Below are 21805 nucleotides of genomic sequence, written 5' to 3'. Positions count from 1 at the left end.
CACTTTTCAGACCTGATAGTCTGTGTGGTGGAAAAGGTGGAGGCATCCCCTGCAATGGGGTCAGAGCATAGTATTTTGGGGAAGTGGAGAGGGAGGCCTCAACCCTAGCTGTGCAAGGCGCAAACTGTTTGTGAAGGAGCTGCCTGGCCGCTTGCAATGCCTGAGCTGTGGTCAAGCAACTCCCACCCTGCTGCCTCCTGAATGGCTCTTCAGAGGCTAGTGGTGAGGGACCAGTTTACAAGCAGCCTCTCCATCATGGTTGGGGCAGGATTACCTGCACAGGTCCTTGCAGCACTGTAGGCAGAGCTGCCTGTCAGCTGGGCTGCCGGAGTGACTTGCTGGGAGCATTACAGAAACAAAGTTCATATGGCACATCTACAGGGGTTCCTGTTGTGAATTCTGTATGTGCTGGAGATGCAGCCCAGGTGGAGCCTCACCCTGTGATGCGATGCCATCAGGAGCTGGTCATTCTGCCCAGCTATGGGCTGGCCAGCAAGACCTGAAGCTGCCTCGCACTTTCCTCCTCAGGTCCTGCTGACCCTGGATGATGACCTGGACGTGGTGCGCAGGGACAAGATCCCAGTGTTCTGAGTCTTCAGGGGACAGGGGCGCAGGGACGTCTCAAATTGCTCAGCCAAAGGCACCGGGCCAACTGGTGTCTGTGGGGAATGAGCCTGCTTCCATGGCCAACAGCCCCGTGGGAGCAGGGGAGCCAGATCCCACAGCAAGCACGAAGGGGTGCTGCAGTAACTGAGGCGGGACTGGGAGGGAAGACAACACTTGCTGCTTTCCTACCGCATCCTCTGGGGCAGGCACGACCCAGGGGCCGAGGACAGTGCCCAGCCATCCAGCTTGTAGGTGCAGTGGGTGCTGGAGCCAGTGAAGAGGGAGGAAACAGGAGGTGTGTTTGAGACCTTTGCTTCCCTTCCTCCCTGCTGATGTGCTCCGCTTCCTCTCCAGTGAGCAGGCTTGACAAGCGTAATGCAGCTCCTCCTGCATCTGCAACTGGCACCTGTACCCTGCAGGCTGCTGCCCTTGGAGAGTCCCTTTGGCAGCACGGGGAGAGAATTTGGTTCCTGTCTGCAGCCGCTGAGGGAGCAAAGGACTCCAAACTGAGGTGGCAGTGGGGGGACCGTTTTCTCTTTTTTGTTGGAGAGGCTCCCTCCTCCTATAGCTGGTGGGGAGCCATCGTAACAAGAGACTGCAGTGTTGGAGGGGAAATGGTGGACTAGAGCTGCCCATGAGTGCTCTACCAGAGGCAGAACCTCCTGCCTTGCTCTTGCAGCCTCTCTCACTCACACTGAACAGCCTCACTTCACTCTGGTGACTCCTACACAGGCACTTGTCAGTGTGATGGTCTCTTTCACAGCACCAGAAGTGCTGTCCTCAAGTGACTGTAAGAGAGATGGTGCAGCGAAGCCGCTGTCTTGCGTGCTGGGCAGCTCCTTGGCAGCTCCTGCTGCGTGGCCTTGCTAAAGCGGCAAGGTGGAATGGGGAGGCTGTCCAGCAGCCTCAGACTTTCTCTTCCCACAAGCTTACTTTGGGGAAACTTGGCAAAACAGGTTTCCTTATAGGCTGGGAGTGTGGAGGAGGTTTTGGGGCGGTTGGGGTTGAGCTCTTCAGCTAAAGATCTGGACCAAACTTTTTTCCTCTCCAACTTTTCTGCATCTGAAACAAGTTTTTAAATGGCTTCTGCATTCTTCCTGAATTCTTAGTTATTTAAAAAACAAGAATAAGGTGTGAATTATTTCAGGCCTTGCATCTTAAATGTGACCTGTTTTGCTAATTTTGAATTAAAACGTATTCTTTGAGGCCTGCTGTCCTTATTCTTGTCATTGAGCACTTTTCCTCTGATGTATGTGCATGTACTCAGTGATGCAAAGGCTCCATTCCACTTGTGCTTACCAAAGCAGATGACTATGGTAATTTTCTACTCCAAGAAGCCTGTATCTCCTAGCTTTTAAGGTTTTAAACTAGCTAGTTTTTATTTTTTTCTAAGTTGGAGTTTGTCAAGATGGTCAATAAAATGAATGTTCCTAGTTCCCTGCTCTGCAGGTTGATTGGAATTCTTCTTGCTCCAGCTCTCAGCAGCAGCAGAGAGCACTTGGGGCAGAGGGGTGCCAGCTGCTGTCATCCTTAGGACCCTTGCAAACAGTTTCCTGAGCATAGGTGCAGATAACTTGCTTGTTCTCTTAACCAAATTGCCTTTGTGAGGCTAAATAGAGTAAAGAACAGACACTATTGTTTGTCACTGTAGCCCCTTCGGCAGAGTGGAAGAGGAATGACACAAGAGGCTGCCAGCCACTATATTCCTGAGCAGAGCTGCAGTGCTCCAGAGATGTAGCTGCGTTTCAGGCAGGGTGTGCCAGAACACGCAGAAGGTGGCGGTGGTCTCTGTGTGCTGTGTTGTATTACAGTGCTTTGGGCTTGACTTGCAGGTTTGCCATGCAGATAGAGTTGTGAATGTTTCGTGTTGGAAATAGGGGTAGGTTTCTCAGGCTTGTTGTGAAGCATGAGCTTCTCTTCCTTAACAGCATCACCGTGGGCTGCAGGGAAGGAGATGATACTTGCTTTTGTCAGAGTAGCACTAGCAGAGGAGTATCAAGCTGAGGATAGTCCACATTTTCCATTCAGCCACCCTGCAGCTTTGCTGTATGTTCTTGGTGTGTCTAAAATGGTAGATTCCAATATTAGCGACACAGGCTTGCCTGCAGCTTCCTTTTTCTTCTCGTAAGGAAAGACTGCCAGGAAGTCTGAGGTGCAAAAAAACCTCCCCAAATCCTTACTGCCGAGTGCAGCAAGACTGAACCACCCACATCAGGGACTCCTAGTGGGGCTGTGGTGCTTTGTCTGTGCAGACAGAAGTTGCCTGGGCTTCTGTACCCAGAGGTGTATGAATGTTTGACCTGAGAGCTTTTTTGCAACATGTACTCTGTGCTGCCCTGTCCCTCTCCCTGCAAATGCAAGGGCTACTGTATGTCCCCAGGTGCTGCACTTCCAGTTCTCTGATCAGTGAAACCAAAATTTGTTGTAATAATTATCTGGGGCGTGCAGGATGTGCTCTTTCCAGAGAGCTCTACTTGGAGGGCAGGTGGTAACATGCAGTGACAGCCCTGCTGCCAGCACCATCCATTCCCTCCCTTCTCTCTGCCTCTCTAGTCCTGGCCCTGGCAGCAGGAGCTGAGGTCTGGTGCACGGCTGCACAGATCCCTGCTGCATGGTGGCACCTGGAAGCTGCATGAAGAGCTGCAGCAGTAGATCTGTTGGGAGGTGATGTGTAATGGTCACATCATTTGCTGCTGGGTGAGGTAGGGAGCAAGTGGGGCAGTGCTTTGGGGCCAGGACTGAGGGAGGCAGCAGCAGCAGAAGGGGAGAAAATTTCCTGATGGAGTCGTCATCATGGGCCTTGCATGTACAGTATCTTGCTCTAGCAAGTGCCTGGAAAAGTTCAGGTTGAGCCCTGTGTGTGCCTTCAGGGTGGGTTACAAGGCTTTGTGCAGGGATGTGCTCACAGGACCAGCAGTGCTGCGGTGGGCCGGATAAATCCCTGGGTGCTGGGGACGTGTGGGGTTTGAACACAGCCTGCCAGCACCAGCAGGTTGAGCACAAACTCCCATGCAGTGCTAAACTGAAAGAAACCTCTACTTGAACCTTGCTCCTCTGGGACCTGGAGGGAGCTGTGTAAATCTTGTCTAAGGTGGGAGGCTATGCTGGGCTGATTAAAGGTGCTGTGGCCCTGCTGTGGCCGGAGGCTCAACAGTTGGAGTATCTGCATGCTGTAGGAACTTCACTAGCCTTTAGTCTTTCAACTGCCTGGTTTCTCTGGTGTCCATGCTGCAATCACACCTTGCAGCTACAACTGCACCATGTCAAGCATTCCAGAGCCCACTGAATATTTTTACATGAAGTGGGCAAGTCTGGCTGGAGACTCGTGTGGTTTCTTACTAGAATTAGCAAATGTTGCCTCCTTCAGTCCTCCTGAGCCAGAGAGACAGGGAGAAGAGGGTCACTAGTTCAAAAACCTGTTGATCTTGGCAGATCATCAGAACTGGTGTACAAGCAGGTATTGGGGGGGGGGGAGTGAGACTTGGAGGATCCAGTGTTGGATCCTGCCATTTGTGAGTCTAACCTGAAGTCCTCTTTGCTCACTGTGCTGCCTTCATACCCCTGCTTAGTCAGGTGCAGGATGGGCTTTCGCCTTGCAGGACTGCCCTTACCCTGTGTTTAGGTGTGGAGAAAGGTGTGAGCAGCTTTTCCTCTTGTACAAGTATGTTCTGCTTTTGATGTATTTTGTGGTGCACAGAAGTCAAGGACATAGGACGAGGTGTTGGGGTAGTAGGAACATCGCTTCTGTGGCAGACTGAAGAAGGGCTTGTGTGCCCCCAAATTTGTCCAGTTTTGGACACACATTTTCATAAAAGATATTCCTTCTCCCTGTGTCTTCCATAGTCTGTAGTTTCAGACCTTGTTCCAAGCTTGTATTTGTTTCTAGCCAGGAAGATGGTTATTTCCTCTAAATAGGAATGTGAGGAAAAAAACTAATGTTGAACAGCAGTTGGAAGACTGGAGGTAGGAGAAGAACATATGTGCTCGCTGAGCTAAGCAGAGATGAGCACAATATGCAAATGGCAAGGTGGTAGCAGTGCAGGAGAGAGAGGCTGGAGAACAGCACAGAACAAGCAGAAAAACATGAGAATTAAATTAAATACAAGGAAAGGCACCTCAAGCCTAAGAGGTGGGAGGAAGGGTTGGAATCGTTTCCCTGCTCCTTCTGTGCCTCCAGCTTGATGCATCAATTTTTAAAATTTCCTCTTAGCTTTGCTCTGCCTGCTGGTTTCTGTTCGTACTTCAATTCTCCCACCCAGTGGCCGCACGGCTCAGCCTGATGCTGTGGCTGCAGGGGTATCTCGATGGTTCTGGCTGGTGAGATGTCTGGCTGGGCACCCGGGCAGCTCTGTGTCTCCCAGCTGTCCTCATCAAGCTTGGCTATGCAGCACCCGATCTGCAGGTGTCACAGTGTTAGTTGGAGGTGTGGAGGGAGAAAAGCAAAGCAGCTGAAGTGTGGGTTGTCTTAGGAGGTGGGGGCCCTTCCGCTGCCCGTGGGCCAGTAGCGGGGTCCCTGCTTCCCCCATCAAGTGCTCATCCCTCCTACGCTCAGCACAAACTGCTGTAACAACTCTTGAAAGGGAAGCAAACGGTTCAGTTTTCTGGTGAACCCCCTCAGTGGGTTTAAATGGCTCGCTGCAGGGGTCGAGGGGCTTGAAGGAAGCAGGAACTGGCCTGTCTGGAAGGGGCAGCTGCCAGAGTAACTCCGTATGTTGTGGAAGCTGTACCTGCCCGAGAATATCCACCCTAAGCTTTCCACAGTTGGTCATTAAATACTCAGGCTTATTTGCCATGTCATGAAATATATTTGCTGTTTTTATAAGCAAAAGAGCTACCAACACTCAGCTTTGTATAACTGTTGTGTTACCTCCTGCAATGCCCTCCCCATTCCCACATTTTTCCCCAAGTTAAAGCTGGTGCAGGGCTGCGGCCGGGTCAAGCAATTCTGCAGGGCCAGAAAGCAGCTGCCAGGCAGGCTCTGCTCTACCTTCCCCGGTTGCAAAGTGACCTGCCTCTTGCCTCTGCTGTGCTCTTCTCTTCACACAGCGCCCAGGCACCCGAAGGTGTCAGGAAACGTAGGTAAAGTTGTTCTGTCCGGTACAACTCAAACTTTTTTATAATGATAATAAAAACCCCTCACCGTTTAGGGAAGCTATTAGGATCTTGTGAGCTGACAGTGTTACAGCTACCACCAAAACCTCTGGGATGGTAGAAGAGCAGCCAAGGCAGGGGGAGTATGCTGCATTTTGAAATGTGAAGGCACAGTTTTGGGAGAAATGTTAACTTGTCCACAGCTAAATGTAGATTTTTGTGCCTATTAAAACAGCAGTACCTACACTGAGCAAAAGGGTCGGGGGGTGGGGGGAGTGAGCAATGACAGCAACAGGGAGATACCGAGTTTATCCGTGACATGAACAGGCTGTATTTGAGACTGAAGTATGCTGCCTGTGGGTATGCTCCACCTCTAGCTTAAGATGGGGGGAAAAAACTCTTTGAGCCAGTTTCACTTGGTTTTTTTTGTATGTGGTTTCCCTCACGTACACACGCCTGTTGCCGCACTAAGCATTTGTATGAGCCCAGCAGACCCGAGGGCCCCCAGCAGCTTTCAGCATGGAGGACAAGCGGGACCCTCACTCCCCCAGTGCGCTGCTGGGGCCTCGGTGGAAACTACGCCAGCAGCCCTGCTCCATCTCCCACAGGTAAGCACCGCACCCGCGTCTGTTGTAGTTAGCCAGCGGTGAGGGCATCGGAAGGTATTCAGATGCCTTGTGTCCTGTTTCCCCTCCTCTCTACCATGATAGCAGGTCTCTACAGCAGGAAACTTCACCTTTATGCAGCGTGCTGGCACAACTCTGACACTGAAGCTGGGGCTGTTGCTCGTGGGTAGTGTTTGGGGCGGTTAACTAGCCCTGCCTGCCAGTTCTTGGGCCTGAGCTGCGCTCTCAAGCCAGGGAAATTGGGCTGAGAGTAGGTTACTATGACTGCTCGGAGACTGTCCTTAGTCTGGCACATGTTGTCTGGATGTTCTGAACTACAGTGATCTCTGAACACAGCCTCCTTGTTAAACTATAGATACTGGCTGTCGCTTAAGTAACAAAATAGCAGCTCATTTGTCTTAATACTAAATTTTAATTTAAAAAAAATAAAAATCCATGAGGGCATCTTCCCTGTCCATCAGAATTTTGAGGTTTACAAGCAAGGCATTGTGGAGCCCCTGAAAGCAATTGTTTCCTAGCACTTCTGTCAACTTCTTGTGTATTACGCAGCCTCCCACAAAGCCTTTACTTACTTCGCAGCCTCTCTGCACCCGTCTCATTCAAACCACATCCTTTAGATTCAAACTGTGACAAAGGAACTATCATAGAGCACTTTACAACCACTATGGCAGTGCGTGATGAGAAGCATTTTATAAAGCTGATGTTGTATCTTAACTCGGTCATCACTGTCATCGGGGTAGGGATAGCATGCTGTAGTGTCCCTACCACCCCCAAGTCCTTCTCTGCAGGACTGCTCTCGATCCACTCATCGCCCAGCCTGTATCTGTGCTTGGGCTTGCCCTGACCCACGTGCAGGACCTCCTACTTGGCCTTGTTGAACTTCATGAGCTTTGCAGAGGCCCACCTCTCAAGCCTGTCGAGGTCCCACCTCTCAAGCCTGTCAAGGTCCCTCTGGATGGCATCCCTTCCCTCCAGCATGTCGACCGCACCACACAGCTTGGTGTTGTCAGCAAACTTTCTGAGGGTGCGCTCGATCCCACTGTCCATGTTGCCAACAAAGACGTTAAACAGCGCTGGTCCCAATACCGACCCCCGAGGAACACCATTTGTCACTGCTCTCCACTTGGACATTGAGCTGTTGACCACAACTCAAATGCAACCATCCAGCCACTTGCTTATCTGCCAAGTGGTCCATCTGTCAAATCCACACCTCTCCCATTTATAGACAAGGAGGTTGTGTGGGACAGTGTCAAAGGCTTTGCACATGCATATGCGGAGTATATACATACACATATGCAGTGAATACACATCAGTGGAGAACTATGACTGTGAATTCCCAGTCTCAAAAAAAAAAAAAAAAAAAAAGCTTTTATTTTCACCTATCCTGAAGTGTGAAATGTGTGGCTTTCTAGGGGGGAAAGAAGTTGTACCAACAAGACTACAGTATTCAAAGAACATTTTTGGTTTTTTTTTAATAAAATACTATCATGTTCATATCTATACAAATAATTATTACAACTATGAAACAAAGTATTACATTTAACAATAGAAATCTCAGAACTCTGAACAAGATCATGGTTTGGGATATTTACACCTGAATGCAACACATTTGTAAAAAGATGTCAAAATAAACAGAACAAGATCTTATTTACAATTGGAAGTTGATGTTCCTGTTCATTCATTATAGATTTCTACTGCAGAGTTCCTTTTTTCCATTACAAAATAGTAAGGACTTTCCACCGAAGCTGTATCCAAGTAATTTACAGCTGTATAAAACAGAAGCACAGCAGAAAACTCTGGACTGAATATAAATAATTTACACCATGGAGGGCAACAGCATCTTTGATTAATCTCCTGTGGCAAAATCTGTATTAACTGCCCTTCTCGCAGTGAGCGGGCGAGAACAGGGGTACAGCCCACCGCGGGCTTGGTTGTTTCATATTTATGATTGCCGAAACAGCAGCGCATATTGCAAACTTGGAAACCTACTTGTAAAAATACTTTTGGTGAGGCAGAAAGAAATGCTTTTCTTTTAAAAATTTATCTCATAAAAACCGGTATCAGCAAATAATAAATGGCTCCTGTGTAACGAAGCAGGGCTTGTTGGGTATTGTCATGACCAAAAACCTCTGCTAAATCTTTCACTGGTTCACAGAATAACTTGCTCTCAGTATAACTAGTGGGAATAAAGTGTTGGTGCTCTGAGGTTTTAGATTTACTCTAGGGATCGCAGAGGCAGTAGGAGGTCGAAAACACCCTCACAAACCTGTGTCTGCACTGGCGCTCCTGTCCACGTGGCTGCTACCCATGCTGGATCAGTGACAGCGGGAGAAGGGAACAGCAGTAGTAGACCACTTGGGTTAGGTGATGATAAAGAATGGAGCTCCTTATATCGCTGTATCAGAAAACAACACAAATTTTGACAGATTTGGTATAAATATATTCAAAGCTACTCTGTCTTTCCAGTTAAAGTGAGATCATTAAGAAAGTGATGAGCATGAAACTTATTTGGGGAATAGCAAAACATCATAGCTCTTAGCCCAGCTGCCTACGCTCAGTCATCCAGAAACAGCGTGAGTTTGTGACCAAGTCCTTGAGCCAGGGCTGCGCGAGTACCTCTGCATAAGGTGAGAAGAGAACAGGAGATCAGAAATAACAAAACGACCCCTTTTCTCCAGCAATGCCCTCTGCAGTTGCCCTGACACAATTTGTTTCCTGCAACAGCACTACAGTCACCAACCACAGCAGCAGCAGCGCAGCTTTAAAGTGCAGTAGGAAATCTGTGCAAAATTCAGGAGGCTCTGTACTAGCACAGCATATGTATTTTTTTTTTCAGAGAGGTGCTCTTCCACCTGGGCAGCAGCATAGTGACTGGAGCAGGGAGCAGGAGCTAGGAAACACATTCCAGTAAGGCTCAGCCACCAGCTCAAATCACTTCAGTTCTCGGTTTCCTTAGCTGTTTTTAAATGAGGTCCTTTCTCTCAATGAAAAGGTATATAAATGTTAATATGTTACTGTTTTATTACCTGCTTTCAACTTAGTCTGACTCTGCTCTTACTCTCCTAGGCTTCTTAAAGGGATTAATCAAGGACTACAGAGACAGGGGTGCAGCCCAGCCCTACACCAGTTGCTACTGTCAGAAGTCACTTAGGCCAAGCTGAAAGCCACAGCTCCACAACGCTTGTCAGCTGTGGCAGTCCCACGCTAGAGGTAGTGCTGAACCTTTCCCTTTGGCTGCTTATTTTGCTAAATTAAGCAGTACTGGGTATTTTTCTTTTCTTCAAAGCCAAAACAAAACCCCCACTTAGTGTAAGTAACCTTCAAAAAGGTATTATGGAAGAGAAAATGCCGTTCTCCGCATAACAAATTGCAATTAAAACCACAAAATCTTTTCCAAATATATCCTGAAAAAACAAAAGAACTGTTAATTGCCAGGTAATTTTTAGGAGGAAAAGATAACAAATTGTTGCAGTCGTAGATGTTTGCTGAAGAAAATGTATTTGTTTGTCAAATTGTTATTATAACAAGTAAAACAGAATTATTTGATCTGCTGAACTTACAGAAGCTCCTTTTTCAAACTTTTTTTTTTTTCCTCCCCCAAAAAACATGTATTGAAGTAAGGTGAGCCTTCCTTAAAGTCTTATCAACCTGATACCTAAACACAACAGCTTCAATGGTAGGGAAAAGGAAAAATAAAAGAAAAAAGGAAGAAAAGAAAGAATGGCAAAGATGATGCAATCATTCCTCTTCCTGAGGGCAGAGCCCAAAGCCCTGGGAAAGGGCCAGCGATCAGAAGCTGAAACACCGACCTGTCAGTGGCACAAACTTACCTACAAAACCAAAACAATTTCACAACTAAAAACTAACCAAAATTACTGAATATCTAATTTCCCCTCTTTTGATGTGAAATATCCAGTCCATCCACTGTTCTGCCTAAAGCCACATGAGCATGAACATGCGAGAAGCTGAAATCTGTGGCAAACCCACAAGCTGCTCTTAAGCCAGGGGACCTGCCCAGATTCAGCGTTCAAAGACCATCTTGGACAGTCAATTAGACCAAAAGACTGCACAATAGAGCCAATTTTTCTTCAATTAATTGATCTAAAAAGCCAGTAGGAAGTATAAACAACAGAATTTGGACAAGTGCATTTATATGAAGCTCTAGCAGATACATCTGCCTACCTTTCTTTTCACAGCAGCCTTCCTGATCTCACACCAACGCCACAGGATCATTTAGTATCACTTATGGCACATAAAAAGACTCACACTTGTATGTGGCTGAACTTCAACAGAAATTGCCGTGTTCAAGGAGGGTAATGAAATGGTATTTCTCCATCCTGGTTGCAGCAGATTTCAGAAAAAGTCCTGAGAAGGACGACAAAGTGGCATGGCAATTAATGCAGGAATCACCGTGCCCTCTCACAACAATGCGAGGTACAAGTGTCTAGAAAAGACTGACGGTCACATGGTAATTACTTTTGAGCCACATACTGCAAAACTGTGCAGTACCTGCAAAATTGCAAGTCTTTGTATGACTAAAATGCCTGTGCTGTGATTACCTGTGCTACAGGTATCCTGTGAACAAGGTCGCTATTCTTGGTTGTCTTTGTAAACAGAAAAGGGGCACGTGAAAGTTACTGACACAGTTACTGCCTCTTCAGAAAATGATGTAAAACATTTTAAAAAAAAAAAAAAAAAAAGGCCAAAATCACAGCTGACACATTCTACTGTGAATACTCAGGATCCCATTTAACCTTGATAGAACACCAGTGAAATTAACAGTGAAATCAATATGAAGGAATAAATATACAGAACAGAACAGAATAGACTATTTCAGTTGGGAGGGACCTACAACGATCATCTAATCCAACTGCCTGACCACTTCAGGACTGACCAAGAGTTAAAGCGTGTTGTTAAGAGCATTGTCCAAATGCCTCCCAAACACTGACAGGCTCGGGGCATCGACCACCTCTCCAGGAAGCCTATTCCAGTGTCTGACCACCCTCTCGGTACAGAAATGCTTCCTGATGTCCAGTCCAAACCTCCCCCGGCGCAGCTTTGAACCATTCCCACGAGTCCTACCCCTGGATCCCAGGCAGAAGAGCTCGGCACCTCCCTCTCCACTCCCCCTCCCCGGGAAGCTGTAGAGTGCCATGAGGTCACCCCTCAGCCTCCTCTCCTCCAAACTCGACAAGCCCAGAGTCCTCAGCCGCTCCTCAGAGGACATGCCTTCCAGCCCTCTCACCAGCTTTGTTGCCTTCCTCTGGACGCATTCAAGGACCTTCACGTCCTTCTTAAACTGCGCGGCCCAGAACGGCACTGAGGCCGCACCAACGCCGCATACAGCGGGATCGTCCCCTCTGGAGCGGCTGGTCGGGCTGTGGTTGATGCCCCCCAGGGTGCAGGTTGCCCTTTTGGCTCCCAGGGCACACGCTGCTGGCTCGCATTGAGCCTGCTGTTGACCAGCGCCCCCCCAGATCCCTTTCTGAAGAGCTGCTCTCCAGCCACTCCTCTCCCAATTTACACTTGTGCCCGGCGTTACACCGTCCCAGGTGCAGAATCCGGCATTTGGACTTGTTAAATTTCATTCCGTTAATGATAGCCCAATGCTGCAATCTATCTAGATCCCTCTGCGAGGCCTCTTGTCCCTCCAGAGAGTCAACAGCATCTCCCAGTTTGGTATCATCAGCAAACTTGCTAATGGTGCATTCAACTCCTCCATCCAGATCGGTGATAAATACGTTGAACAGAACTGGCCCTAGAATTGAACCCTGAGGAACACTGCTGGTGACCGGTCACCAGCCAGACGTAGCCCCGTTCACTACAACCCCTTGAGCTCTGCCCTTCGGTCAGTTCTTCACCCAGCACACCGTCAACCTGCTCATCCCACAGCTGGACAGCTTGTCCAGAAGGATGCTGTGAGGGACAGTATCAAAAGCCTTACTAAAATCCAGAAAAACTACATCCACCGCCTTCCCTTCATCCATTAGGCAGGTGACCCTAACACAGAAGGATATCAAATGAATTGAACAGGACTTTCCCTTTGTGAACCCACGTTGACTGTGCCTGACAATTGCATTGTTCTTTAAATGCCTTTCGATAGTACCCAGTATAATCTTCTCCATAATTTCTCCAGGAGCAGAGGTTAGACTAACAGGTCTGTAGCTCCCTGGGCTCTTTCCTCACATCCTTCTTGTAAATTGGAATAACACTGGCGAGCTTCCAGTCAGCAGGGACCTCACCAGACTCCCAAGACCTTTGGTAGATGATCGAGAGGGGTCTTGCCATAACATCCCCTAGCTCCTTCAGTAATCTGGGATAAATCCCATCTGTCCCCATGGACTTGTGAACGTTCAGCTGTTGCAACTGGTCTGTGTCAGTTTACAAGCTCACTCCTGTTTTCAAGGACATCATGAAGTAGCTTAGATTTCCCAGCAGAGGAAACTAATGTGGTACTATGTGAATGCCTGGAATGACAAGCAGGACTAACTTCTTATATAAGAAGTCCTTAAAGCCAGGGCTTAATTCTTCACTACTTTGTCCCGAAAGCCAAATACACCATTGTGCACACAATGCCATTTAAAGAGACCAAGAATGGTGGTTTTGCTTCCCTCCTAAAGGTCTAGACGAGTATGTAACACACAGCGCAGCTGCCGCTTCAATACCCCTGTCTTTATCGTCTGTAACCCACAGAGCCACTCATCGTTATGGAACTCATTTCACCACCTGAGGGATCTACCGAGTTAGGGAGATCAATTTGATGTTGAGGACTGACCATCATTCCTAACCCTCCTGCTCTGCACAGGCCAGTTGCTGCCACTCGGTCAGTAACTACACTTGGCGGCCCATTTCACAGTCGAACTCAAGACAAGATGCCTTGCTGTGAAGTGAATTAAATATTCAATCTATTTTTGTTAAGAAACACAGAGCACTGATGCACCACTTAGACTTAGTGTCCCAAGATAAGCTCCATCTGAATTAAAAAGTGATTCCCAATCAGAATCAGAACCGTTTCACTTAACTTTGCAGAAAAACATCAGACCCCAGGTTGCAAGAGCGGAGACACTGTCAGGATGGACTACAGACACAGCCCAATTATTTTTTATGCTAAAGCCTCTTTACTTTCCTGGATCGGCGTAAAAGGACTTAGCAAAAATGAGGCCTAGGCAGTCAAGCTGTGGAAAAGCCTTTCAGGTCCCTCTTTGTGGGTCCTGTTCTTGGAGATGAAGGAATATCTTTCTTTCTACCTTTCAAATAAAAACAAACAAACGAACAAACAAAAACCCACCAAAAAAACCTAAAAAAATCCCAGGGAGTCTGCTCCTCCCCACGCCCCCCCAGAAGAGGCATTGGGGAAGAACCTGTGACAGGTCCCAGGAGCAGCAAGACAACACACTGGTGGGCAACACACAAGTGTTTCAAGCTTGCCCTGCCCAGAGAAGAGGCTCCGGAGCAGTTTTTGCCAGTCCCTGGCTGGTAGGGGGAGGACTGCATACAAGGAAACGTGAAGTTACTCTGTTATTTGAAGAACCAAAACCAGAATGGTATTTCTAAGCACATAAAAATAAAAAAGACAAATATTTCTGCCTTGTTTGAAGAAAAAGCACACTGTAGAGCCATTAAATAAATAAAACTTACCTAGCTCTTCCCTTTTCTTTAAAAGAAACGGGACCGAAATTTGTGAAAGTACTGGAGGCTCAGCCAGCGCACGCACATTCACTCCATCTCTCACGCACATACAAGCGCATCCGCCTTCCTCATGGTGCTCAAATCACAACGTCTTCCCGGTACGCAGTGTTTCAGTCTTGACACGTTCCGTTCCTCCTTCTGCCACAATCATACGGGTTTAGACAAAAGGTGCATTCAAGTGCAGAGAACTGATATTAACGCGGGCCCCCATCCTGTCAGCAATGTTAAGTAAAAACTATGCCCCCAGGGTTCCCTGCTCATTTTGTGGGACGCTACAGGCTCAGTTCTCCTCCCATGTGCTGCCTGGTACAACAAAAGGCTGTCACTCACAGAAACCAGAAAACTGGTGTTTGAGCGTGGGCCAAAGAAAAGGGGAGGGGGGGGGGAAAGACATTAAGAAGGTGCTAAACAAGGTACAAAACCCACCCTGAGGTAACTTGCAGCATACGAACAATGAAATGGCAACAAATAGGACTGCTGTCTCTGCAGACTGCACCAGAAAGAGTCGTAGGCTACATTAAAATGTTGACCACGTTCAGCAGTAATGGGAGCCATTGTTAAAACAGATCCAAACAAAATTCTTCTTAGAAACAGTAAGTCATGGGTTAAAGAAATCTGAATTTTCTAAACCAGTATTTTTAATTGCTGACCATGGAAACACATAGTCATTTTTTGCCAGGTAAAGTCAGCCTTAAATCAAGTGCATGTGACAAGCTTCAAACAGACAAAAGCTGCACAACAAATGCCTTTATCAATTAATGCTGCGTTAACACAGACTTGACTTGTGTTGAGGCTCTGAAGATATTTTACAAAGGAAAAAGAGAAACCCAAGCCACTTCAAGTTCATCTGTAGTTTCAGGAAAACGCACCAGAAATGAAACAAAATCTGTAGCGTTTATTTCCTGTCTCCCATACGGATGCTCTCACTCCTTTCTTTACATCCACGTATTACTGAGGGTGGCCCTTACCCTGGAACAATCGGACATCAAACTTGATTGTTGGAAAATCAACAACCAGTATTTGCACAGCTCTCAATGTTGCATCCTTACTGTTTACTAGTAAGTAAGCATTGCTATAGGCACTGGTGCTTTAAAGTTAGTAAGGTGGATGGAAATACAGTGTGTATATAAATACGGAAAGTACCCATATACATACATTTAGGCAAACAAACAGTGATGCTATGAATGGTCTCTTCAGGGACGCCAGCAAGATCCACTTTTTTCTTCTTAAATATATAAACAGCGCATCAGTCTAGAAGTCAGTCTATCAGTTTTCATACAGCTGAGCTGCAGTCGTGACCTAGAATATGGCTTATATTGTGGGCAGGTCGGTTTGAGGACTGCTTGGAAGAATCGGAAGCAGATGTGTTTGCAATGGAGAGCAAAGGCGACATTGCCGAACCATCTGGAGGAAGAGCTGTGGCTATTTCTGGAAACAAAGATGTTAAGTTAAAATTGGATAAGTGCGACGTGTTGGTCATGTGCATCGGCGGCATATCTGGAAGCAAAGGAAAACTTGGCTGAGCAAAACCAACAGGCCTGGGAGGAGACAAAATGGATCCAAATCGATTGTTTAAACTTCCACTACTCGGCTTCTCCGTGCTTGGGTTAGGAAACATTTGATTGGGAAAGTAAGGGATAGAAATGTCGTTGGAAAGGGTAGGGTGGGCAGGCGAGTAAGGTGGGTAGAAGGATGGCAGCGTATTCTGAGGATCGACCGGGATTAGAGCTGGTGTTCGAGTGGCACTCGGCTGAGTGACTGGTGGGATGAAAGAGGCGTTGGCATTTATCGGTGGATTCATGCCACCCTCTGGAATAAAAGGGAATCCAAAATTCTGAGAGAGAGTATGTTGGTCAGGGGCCGCATTATCATTAGACACTTGAGGGCCATCAGACATAAATCGGACAATGCTTCCTCTTTTTTCTATCGCAGACTGCTGGCGCCCAAGGATCATACTGCCGCTGGTAGACAGGGGAAGATGGGGAAGACTAGGGTCAAAGACGTTTCCGTGTCTTTGATTTCCAGATCGATTCCTTTCGGGCTGACGTATTTTAGAACCTCCATTATCTTGCAGAGGATGCCTCGACCGCTGAGTAACTGAAGAATTTGGCTGACGAACAGAAGGTTGCCCTTGCTCACCATTTCCATGAGAAACTGCAGGGTGAGGGTGAGTTGGCCTCACGACTCCATGCATGTTGCTAGAAACAGGCGTATTCATGTGGCTCTTGGTTCCGTGACTGTCCGTCATCCTCATGGGATTGGACTTCTGCACAGAGATGTTTGGGCTCGTGTTGCGACCCTGAATATCTCCCGAGGAAGAAGAACTCGAAAAAGGAATATTCAAAGAACTGTTCCTTGTGTTAATTGCACCAATAGACATGTCACAGCTCTCCCTACTCTGGCCGTCACCATCTCTTCGGATGTGGACGCTCTCCCGTGCTGGGGGACAGTTGTACTCAATTGTGGAGGAGGCGCCACACTGCGTGTTCCTCTGATGTTCTGGGATTGATCTTTGGCTTCCACTAACTTGATCTCCAAGGTGAGGGGCAAGTAAACTCTGCATAAAACTTTGGTGGCACGTGTTTTCATTTTCCCTTGATGGCAGGGCATTTCCTGTTGGAATACCCTGTACTGGCTGGTAGGGCAATCTCTTCTGTCTCTCTATGGATGGCCCAGTATTTTGACCGATTCGAAATGCTTGCGACTGCATGCCCCTGAGGGATGACACAGAATTACCAATTTCGCTGTTCCTCGAAGCCTGTACATCAAAATTGCCCGTCGGTTGCTGATTGGGTCCAGCTGGCTTGAATGTTTGACAATCAGAAAGCCGCTGCACATCTGAGCCAACTGTATGGTCGACAGATAAGCGGCCCTGCATATTATGAATCACCAACCCTTTATTTCTAGGAACATCAAGATAGCTTCTCATTTCAAGCTGGTCAGAAACCCTAGGGCCTTGGAGAGATATTCCTATTCTCTGTTCTGAATTAGAGGGCGTCTTCCCAATGAGCGCTTCAGCAGAGTAACTGGAAACTCTATTTCTTTCCTGCCTATGAGGGGTGCACGTCATATCTGAGGGTCTGGTTACGATACTTGCCTGGGACACCATTTGCTGCTCTAAGCCCCTTGAGGTCATAAGTCTCTGCATCTGATTGTGCCCTGACACGTGTTCAGAAGCTGAACCTTGCTGTCTGCTGCTAACATCTTGCTGCTGTTGATGCATAATATCCTGATTTATATGGCTCTGAGGGTGGTTATGATGGTTTCTGCTTGTTGCAGGATTTTCACAGTTCTTTTCAGGCTGGGAAGCTCCAAAGTGCTGCTGCATCTGCTGCTGCATTTGCTGGTGGTGAGGATGAGGCTGACCACCTTTTTGCCGTGTTTGATCACTTCCGTGGTGTTTTTGCTGTAGAGAAAGTTGTGTGGCTTGTGTTCCCTGGATGAGATTTCGTTTCTTTTGCATCTGTACCTCCTGCTGTATTGTTCGCTGTTGGTGGACACTGTGGGGTTGAGAGTGGACTGAGTTTTCCCCGTGAGTGACATGGTGCTGCAGCTGATACAAGTGGTGCCTTTCTCTTAACTGACCAGCCTGCTGTTGCTTTAAGTATGGATGATTACTGTGAAGGTGAGATATGCCTGGAGCAGGAACATGTTGAATCGGCTGCAAGTGCTGCCCTCCCTGGCCTTGCTGCTCCGAAATTGAGGGCTGAGAACCACACTGAACTTCAGTTTGTCTCAAAGCTGGCGTTACAAAATTGCTGTTGGATGGGAATAACCTATTGAGGCCATCAGTGTGCCCTTGATTGCTCACTGATGCCACTGAATTGGACGAATTAGGAGGAATCTGATTGACTAGCATCTGTGTTTGATCAGCAATACTCTCTGGTGTTCGGTTCATCAGTGTCATCCCTTCGAGCCTTATGGGTGTTGTCTGGCACTGCTTTTGCCTCTTTGCCGTAGAAAGCAGAAGGTCATCTTGAACAGCCCGCTTGGCAGAGTCTTTGCGACCTTCGTGATTTTGCTGCTTTAAGTGCGATTCCTGCAGCTGGGGAGCCTGCATGGTGCTTGCCCTAATAGCATTCAGTTGTTCCTGAGCATATTCACTCATCATAGCGGGTCCCGGAGACTGATTGACATACGTGCTAGATGGGAGGGAGAGGCTCACCGTTGCAGGGACACTTGCTGGCTCTGAAGACTGGGATAAACTCGAGCAGCTCACAAGGGGATGGACAATGCGACTCTGGTGTATTAGATTATTCACGCTTAAACTGGTTATGCTTGGTGACTGGGAAGCAGAAATCTGCAAAGAAGTGTTTGAGGTTTCCGCGCCTCCTACAGAGCAGCTTGGCTTTTCAACCTGTCTATCGACGTTTGTCTGTACTGTATCTTGAGCACCGAATTTGTTTGGTGCCGCTTCCAATGGCCCTGCGTTGTTTTCTTTCACCGGTTGAGGTTTAAAAGGCTGTTGCTCTCTCTCCAAAGGTGCAACCTCAGTTGACTTAGAGACGGCATCCCTCATGTTAACCTGTATTCCTCCTCCACCTTTCTCAAGGTTTTCCTGGTCAAAAATAGCTCTCGCTGCAAGAGCTACAATGTCGGTCTGTTCTGAAAATGTGCAGCTGTTACAGGTACTGGTTGAGGTGCTGCTAGTAACGTCTTCTCTGGTGGTATCTGGCAACATAGATGCAACTGAGAATCCTCGACTGCTGCCAGAACTAGTTGACATCGGGGAGTCTGCCTGCCTGCTAGCGATAAGGGAAGCACTGACTACTTCCTGATCGGAAATGCAGGAGTGATGCTGGGAGAGAGTATCACCTTCTGTGTTCATTAGCAAGAGTTCCTGCTTCTCAGGCAAATCAACATTTGATTCTGCTGATTTAGAGTTTTCCATGGGAAAATTAGAATGCTCCCCCTGAACGGTAAACGAAGAGGTTTTTTCCACAGCTGTTCTTTCTTTCGTGAGATCAGACAGCATTTTGGTTAGACCCTGTCCTTCTAACAAGTCCGCATCTTGCATTACCACTGAGGAATCCTGCGCAACGTTGCAGGACTCCGAAATCGTTCCTGCCTTGGAAGCATGACCTGCTGTGCTGCTCTGTGCTGCTGACGTCCCGGCAACCTGAGAACGTGTCACGTGTGCTTCAGTACGAGAGGACGTTAAGGTGCCGGGGGGTTCACAGGGTTTGGGAGATTCTGACAAGGCAGGGCCGGTTGGTGGACGGTTCTGAGACCCATGGGCCTGCTGGCGAGGAGCAGCATCTTTGGCAGTCGGTGGGACGAGCGCCGGCTGCTCAGACACCACGGATGCCAGCGGCGAGGAAGCGGGTGCCTCTGCCGAGCTCGGTTCGGGGACGGAGCAGGTTTTGGCTGCCTGTTCAGAGCTCGCAGTCTCTTTGGAATGACAGTCAGAAGCACTGACGCCACTCGATGCTGCCACACTGCTCACCTGCGACGTCGTTAAAGCTTGCGGTACTGCTGGAGCGTTTTCAAGCAGCCCCTCGCCGCTTGAATGCTTTGCCGCTGTTTCCACGGGAGGACAGTCCGCCTTCCCTGCGTCTTTGCAAGGAACTGCTGGGCAGGACACTTTACTGTTGACTGCCTGGTGTTTCTTTGTACTTGGCTTTTTATTTGTCCTTTTTGATTTTGCATTGGATGGCAAGCCAGCAGCCGCTTTTTTGGGGGAAGCATTTATTGAATTAGATGCACTAGTTAATACTGAAACCTCCGCGGGTACTGACGATGCCACAGAAGTTGGTAATGACACACAGTTAACTGTGGCAATCTGGTTATTGACAGTTGTGGGATTGGTAGGGTGGCTGAGAGACAAGTGTAAGCAGCTCTGTCCAGCCATTTGCGATATGCTTTGATTGAGGTTAGCCAAAGCACCAAATGTATTGAGGGCAACATTGGTATTTGGATCTTCGCTGGTGGTGGGTTGAATAATTTGCATAGGGGCTTGATTTGAAGCTCCAGATGAAGACATTACAGGCTGCAATGCAAAAAGCTGCCCGTTTAATGAGATAGTTTGAGGATGCTGTTGATTGGACATTGTAACTGAAAACGTTTGCGTAGAACTAGAAGATGTCAAAGAAGATGGTCTCGGTAATATATGGACAAGGTGTTTCCCTCCGAAAGTCTGTGGAAGAGAGGCATTTTGTACAGAGCTGCTAGAGTTCGCGATTGCAGTCGGCCCGTTCACAGGAACTCTTACAGAAGCGGAAGGCTGAGCGGAGAGGAGAGGAAGAGGATTCTGATTAGCAGCTTGTATAATTACAATTTGCTGACTAACATTCTGGCTGGGAACTTCCGCTCTCACAATCGGAGGGCACGGAGCGGGGTTTGGAGGCTGGAGAATGATGACGTTCTGGTTAGCTGGTGCTCCTGTAACAGCGGACGCGACTGGCTGAGCCATCTGAATCACCTGCATAGCTGAATTTAATGGAAGGATATTTCCTGCAGCCTGAGTTTTAACCTGTGGCTGGCTGATTAATGGCTGCATAGGTAAGGGTGGGCAGGAGGGTAAGGTAACCACAATCTGTTCAGCTGCCTGGCCATCCCCCGGCAGAGAAGTATTCAAACTGATACTTGTAGTCAAAGGCCTGCTATGAGCAGAAGATACAGTACCAGCACCATTAACTGGCTCGTTTAATAGTGCAGTCATTATACCGGATGGCGTTTGGCTTAGTGGCTGAACAGTATTTCCCGCTAGCTGCAAAGTTGTCCACGTGGTCTGTGTGTTTCCAGCTGAAGGCATCCGTGTAAGGCTACTCATATTTTTCAAGTCTGAAGTGCCAACACCTGAAGAGCCTGAAAAAGTCCAGCAGTTCTCTAAGGGACTGGCAGGCAGAGTGCTTACTGCCGTCACAGCCTTAACTCCTTCTGCTGCAGAAGACACAGGCATTCCAGCACTACTTACTAAGTCTGTACTTTTGAGGACGTTTACAGAGGAAAAACTCTCTGCAGTAGACAGTCTCGCAGATGGCACACAAGCTGTGACCGTGGTTGAAATGACACAGCTTTCCTGAGGGTTACTCCTCGAACTGTGTGTATTTGAGCAAGTTGCATTCACCTGTTGAACTTGGGAGGCTTCTGTGGAGGCACTGGAAGGAAGGCTGATTCCCTGCAGGAGTGTTTTCTTTGTTAATTTAGTGCCCTCATCATCGTTTTTCCTTTTGGGCAGATTTTGATCATTCTGTGGTGCATTATTTGAAGAACACTGCAGTTCCTGTTCTGTTCCAGATCGAGATGCGCTCTGAGAGCTGGCAGTAGCAGCGGCAAGCACACCTCGCTCGTTCTCCGGGGTGGAAAGCTCAAGAACATTTCCTGCTGGAGCTGTCTGAGCAGATGCCAGCGGAGAAACTGTAGTTTGCGACCATGGCTTGTTTTCTGTGGGGTAAATACCAGAAATCGTCACAGGAGTCACTAGGTTGCAAGTTCTCTGGACTGGCACAACATTGGCTGTTTGCTTTTGTAAATTATGACCAACATTAAACGTTATTCCCTGGACAGATGCTCCCTGGTTATTTCCGTTGGGTTGACTCCCATTTGAATAGACAATGATGTTCTTTTGAACCTGATCACTGGGAATAACAACCGAGACTTTTGCATTCTTGAGATTTCCCTTCCAGTGGATTGTAGGGTCATCATACAGGCAAATATCATTTGCTTTCAGTAGTTCGATGTATCTCCCGTTTTCCTTCTGCAGTTCATCCAACTGTTTCCGGAGTTTTTTTATCTCTTCAGCTACAAAACAGTGAGAGCACTCCATTACATCGGCACCAACACAAATACTA

The 21805-nt window shown here is 47.8% G+C and overlaps 2 protein-coding genes across 16 annotated transcripts in view; one reads left to right on the top strand and one right to left on the bottom strand.

The window, feature by feature from the left end:
* SIDT1 (SID1 transmembrane family member 1) overlaps positions 1-9214 on the top strand; it is a 51520-nt gene extending 42306 nt beyond the window's left edge. For 2 of the 5 annotated variants that reach the window (XM_049824698.1, XM_049824703.1), the window contains 2 exons: positions 529-6305; positions 9160-9214. In XM_049824698.1, coding sequence (XP_049680655.1) covers positions 529-591 — 63 coding nt within the window. In that variant the 3' untranslated portion in view covers positions 592-6305; positions 9160-9214. Of the gene's footprint in view, positions 1-528; positions 6306-6902; positions 7700-9159 lie in introns of those variants that run through there. The other 3 variants (XM_049824701.1, XM_049824700.1, XM_049824699.1) reach the window with 3 other exon arrangements.
* USF3 (upstream transcription factor family member 3) overlaps positions 7797-21805 on the bottom strand; it is a 35569-nt gene continuing 21560 nt past the window's right edge. For 4 of the 11 annotated variants that reach the window (XM_049824664.1, XM_049824665.1, XM_049824667.1 and 1 more), the window contains one exon: positions 10075-21755. In XM_049824664.1, the coding sequence (XP_049680621.1) occupies positions 15286-21755 (6470 nt within the window). In that variant the 3' untranslated portion in view covers positions 10075-15285. Of the gene's footprint in view, positions 8719-10074; positions 21756-21805 lie in introns of those variants that run through there. The other 7 variants (XR_007509067.1, XR_007509068.1, XR_007509070.1 and 4 more) reach the window with 7 other exon arrangements.

Source organism: Accipiter gentilis, chromosome 21 (assembly GCF_929443795.1).
Source record: "Accipiter gentilis chromosome 21, bAccGen1.1, whole genome shotgun sequence".
NCBI classification, from domain to species: domain Eukaryota; kingdom Metazoa; phylum Chordata; class Aves; order Accipitriformes; family Accipitridae; genus Astur; species Astur gentilis.
This window is presented reverse-complemented; position numbering and strand designations above follow the sequence as displayed.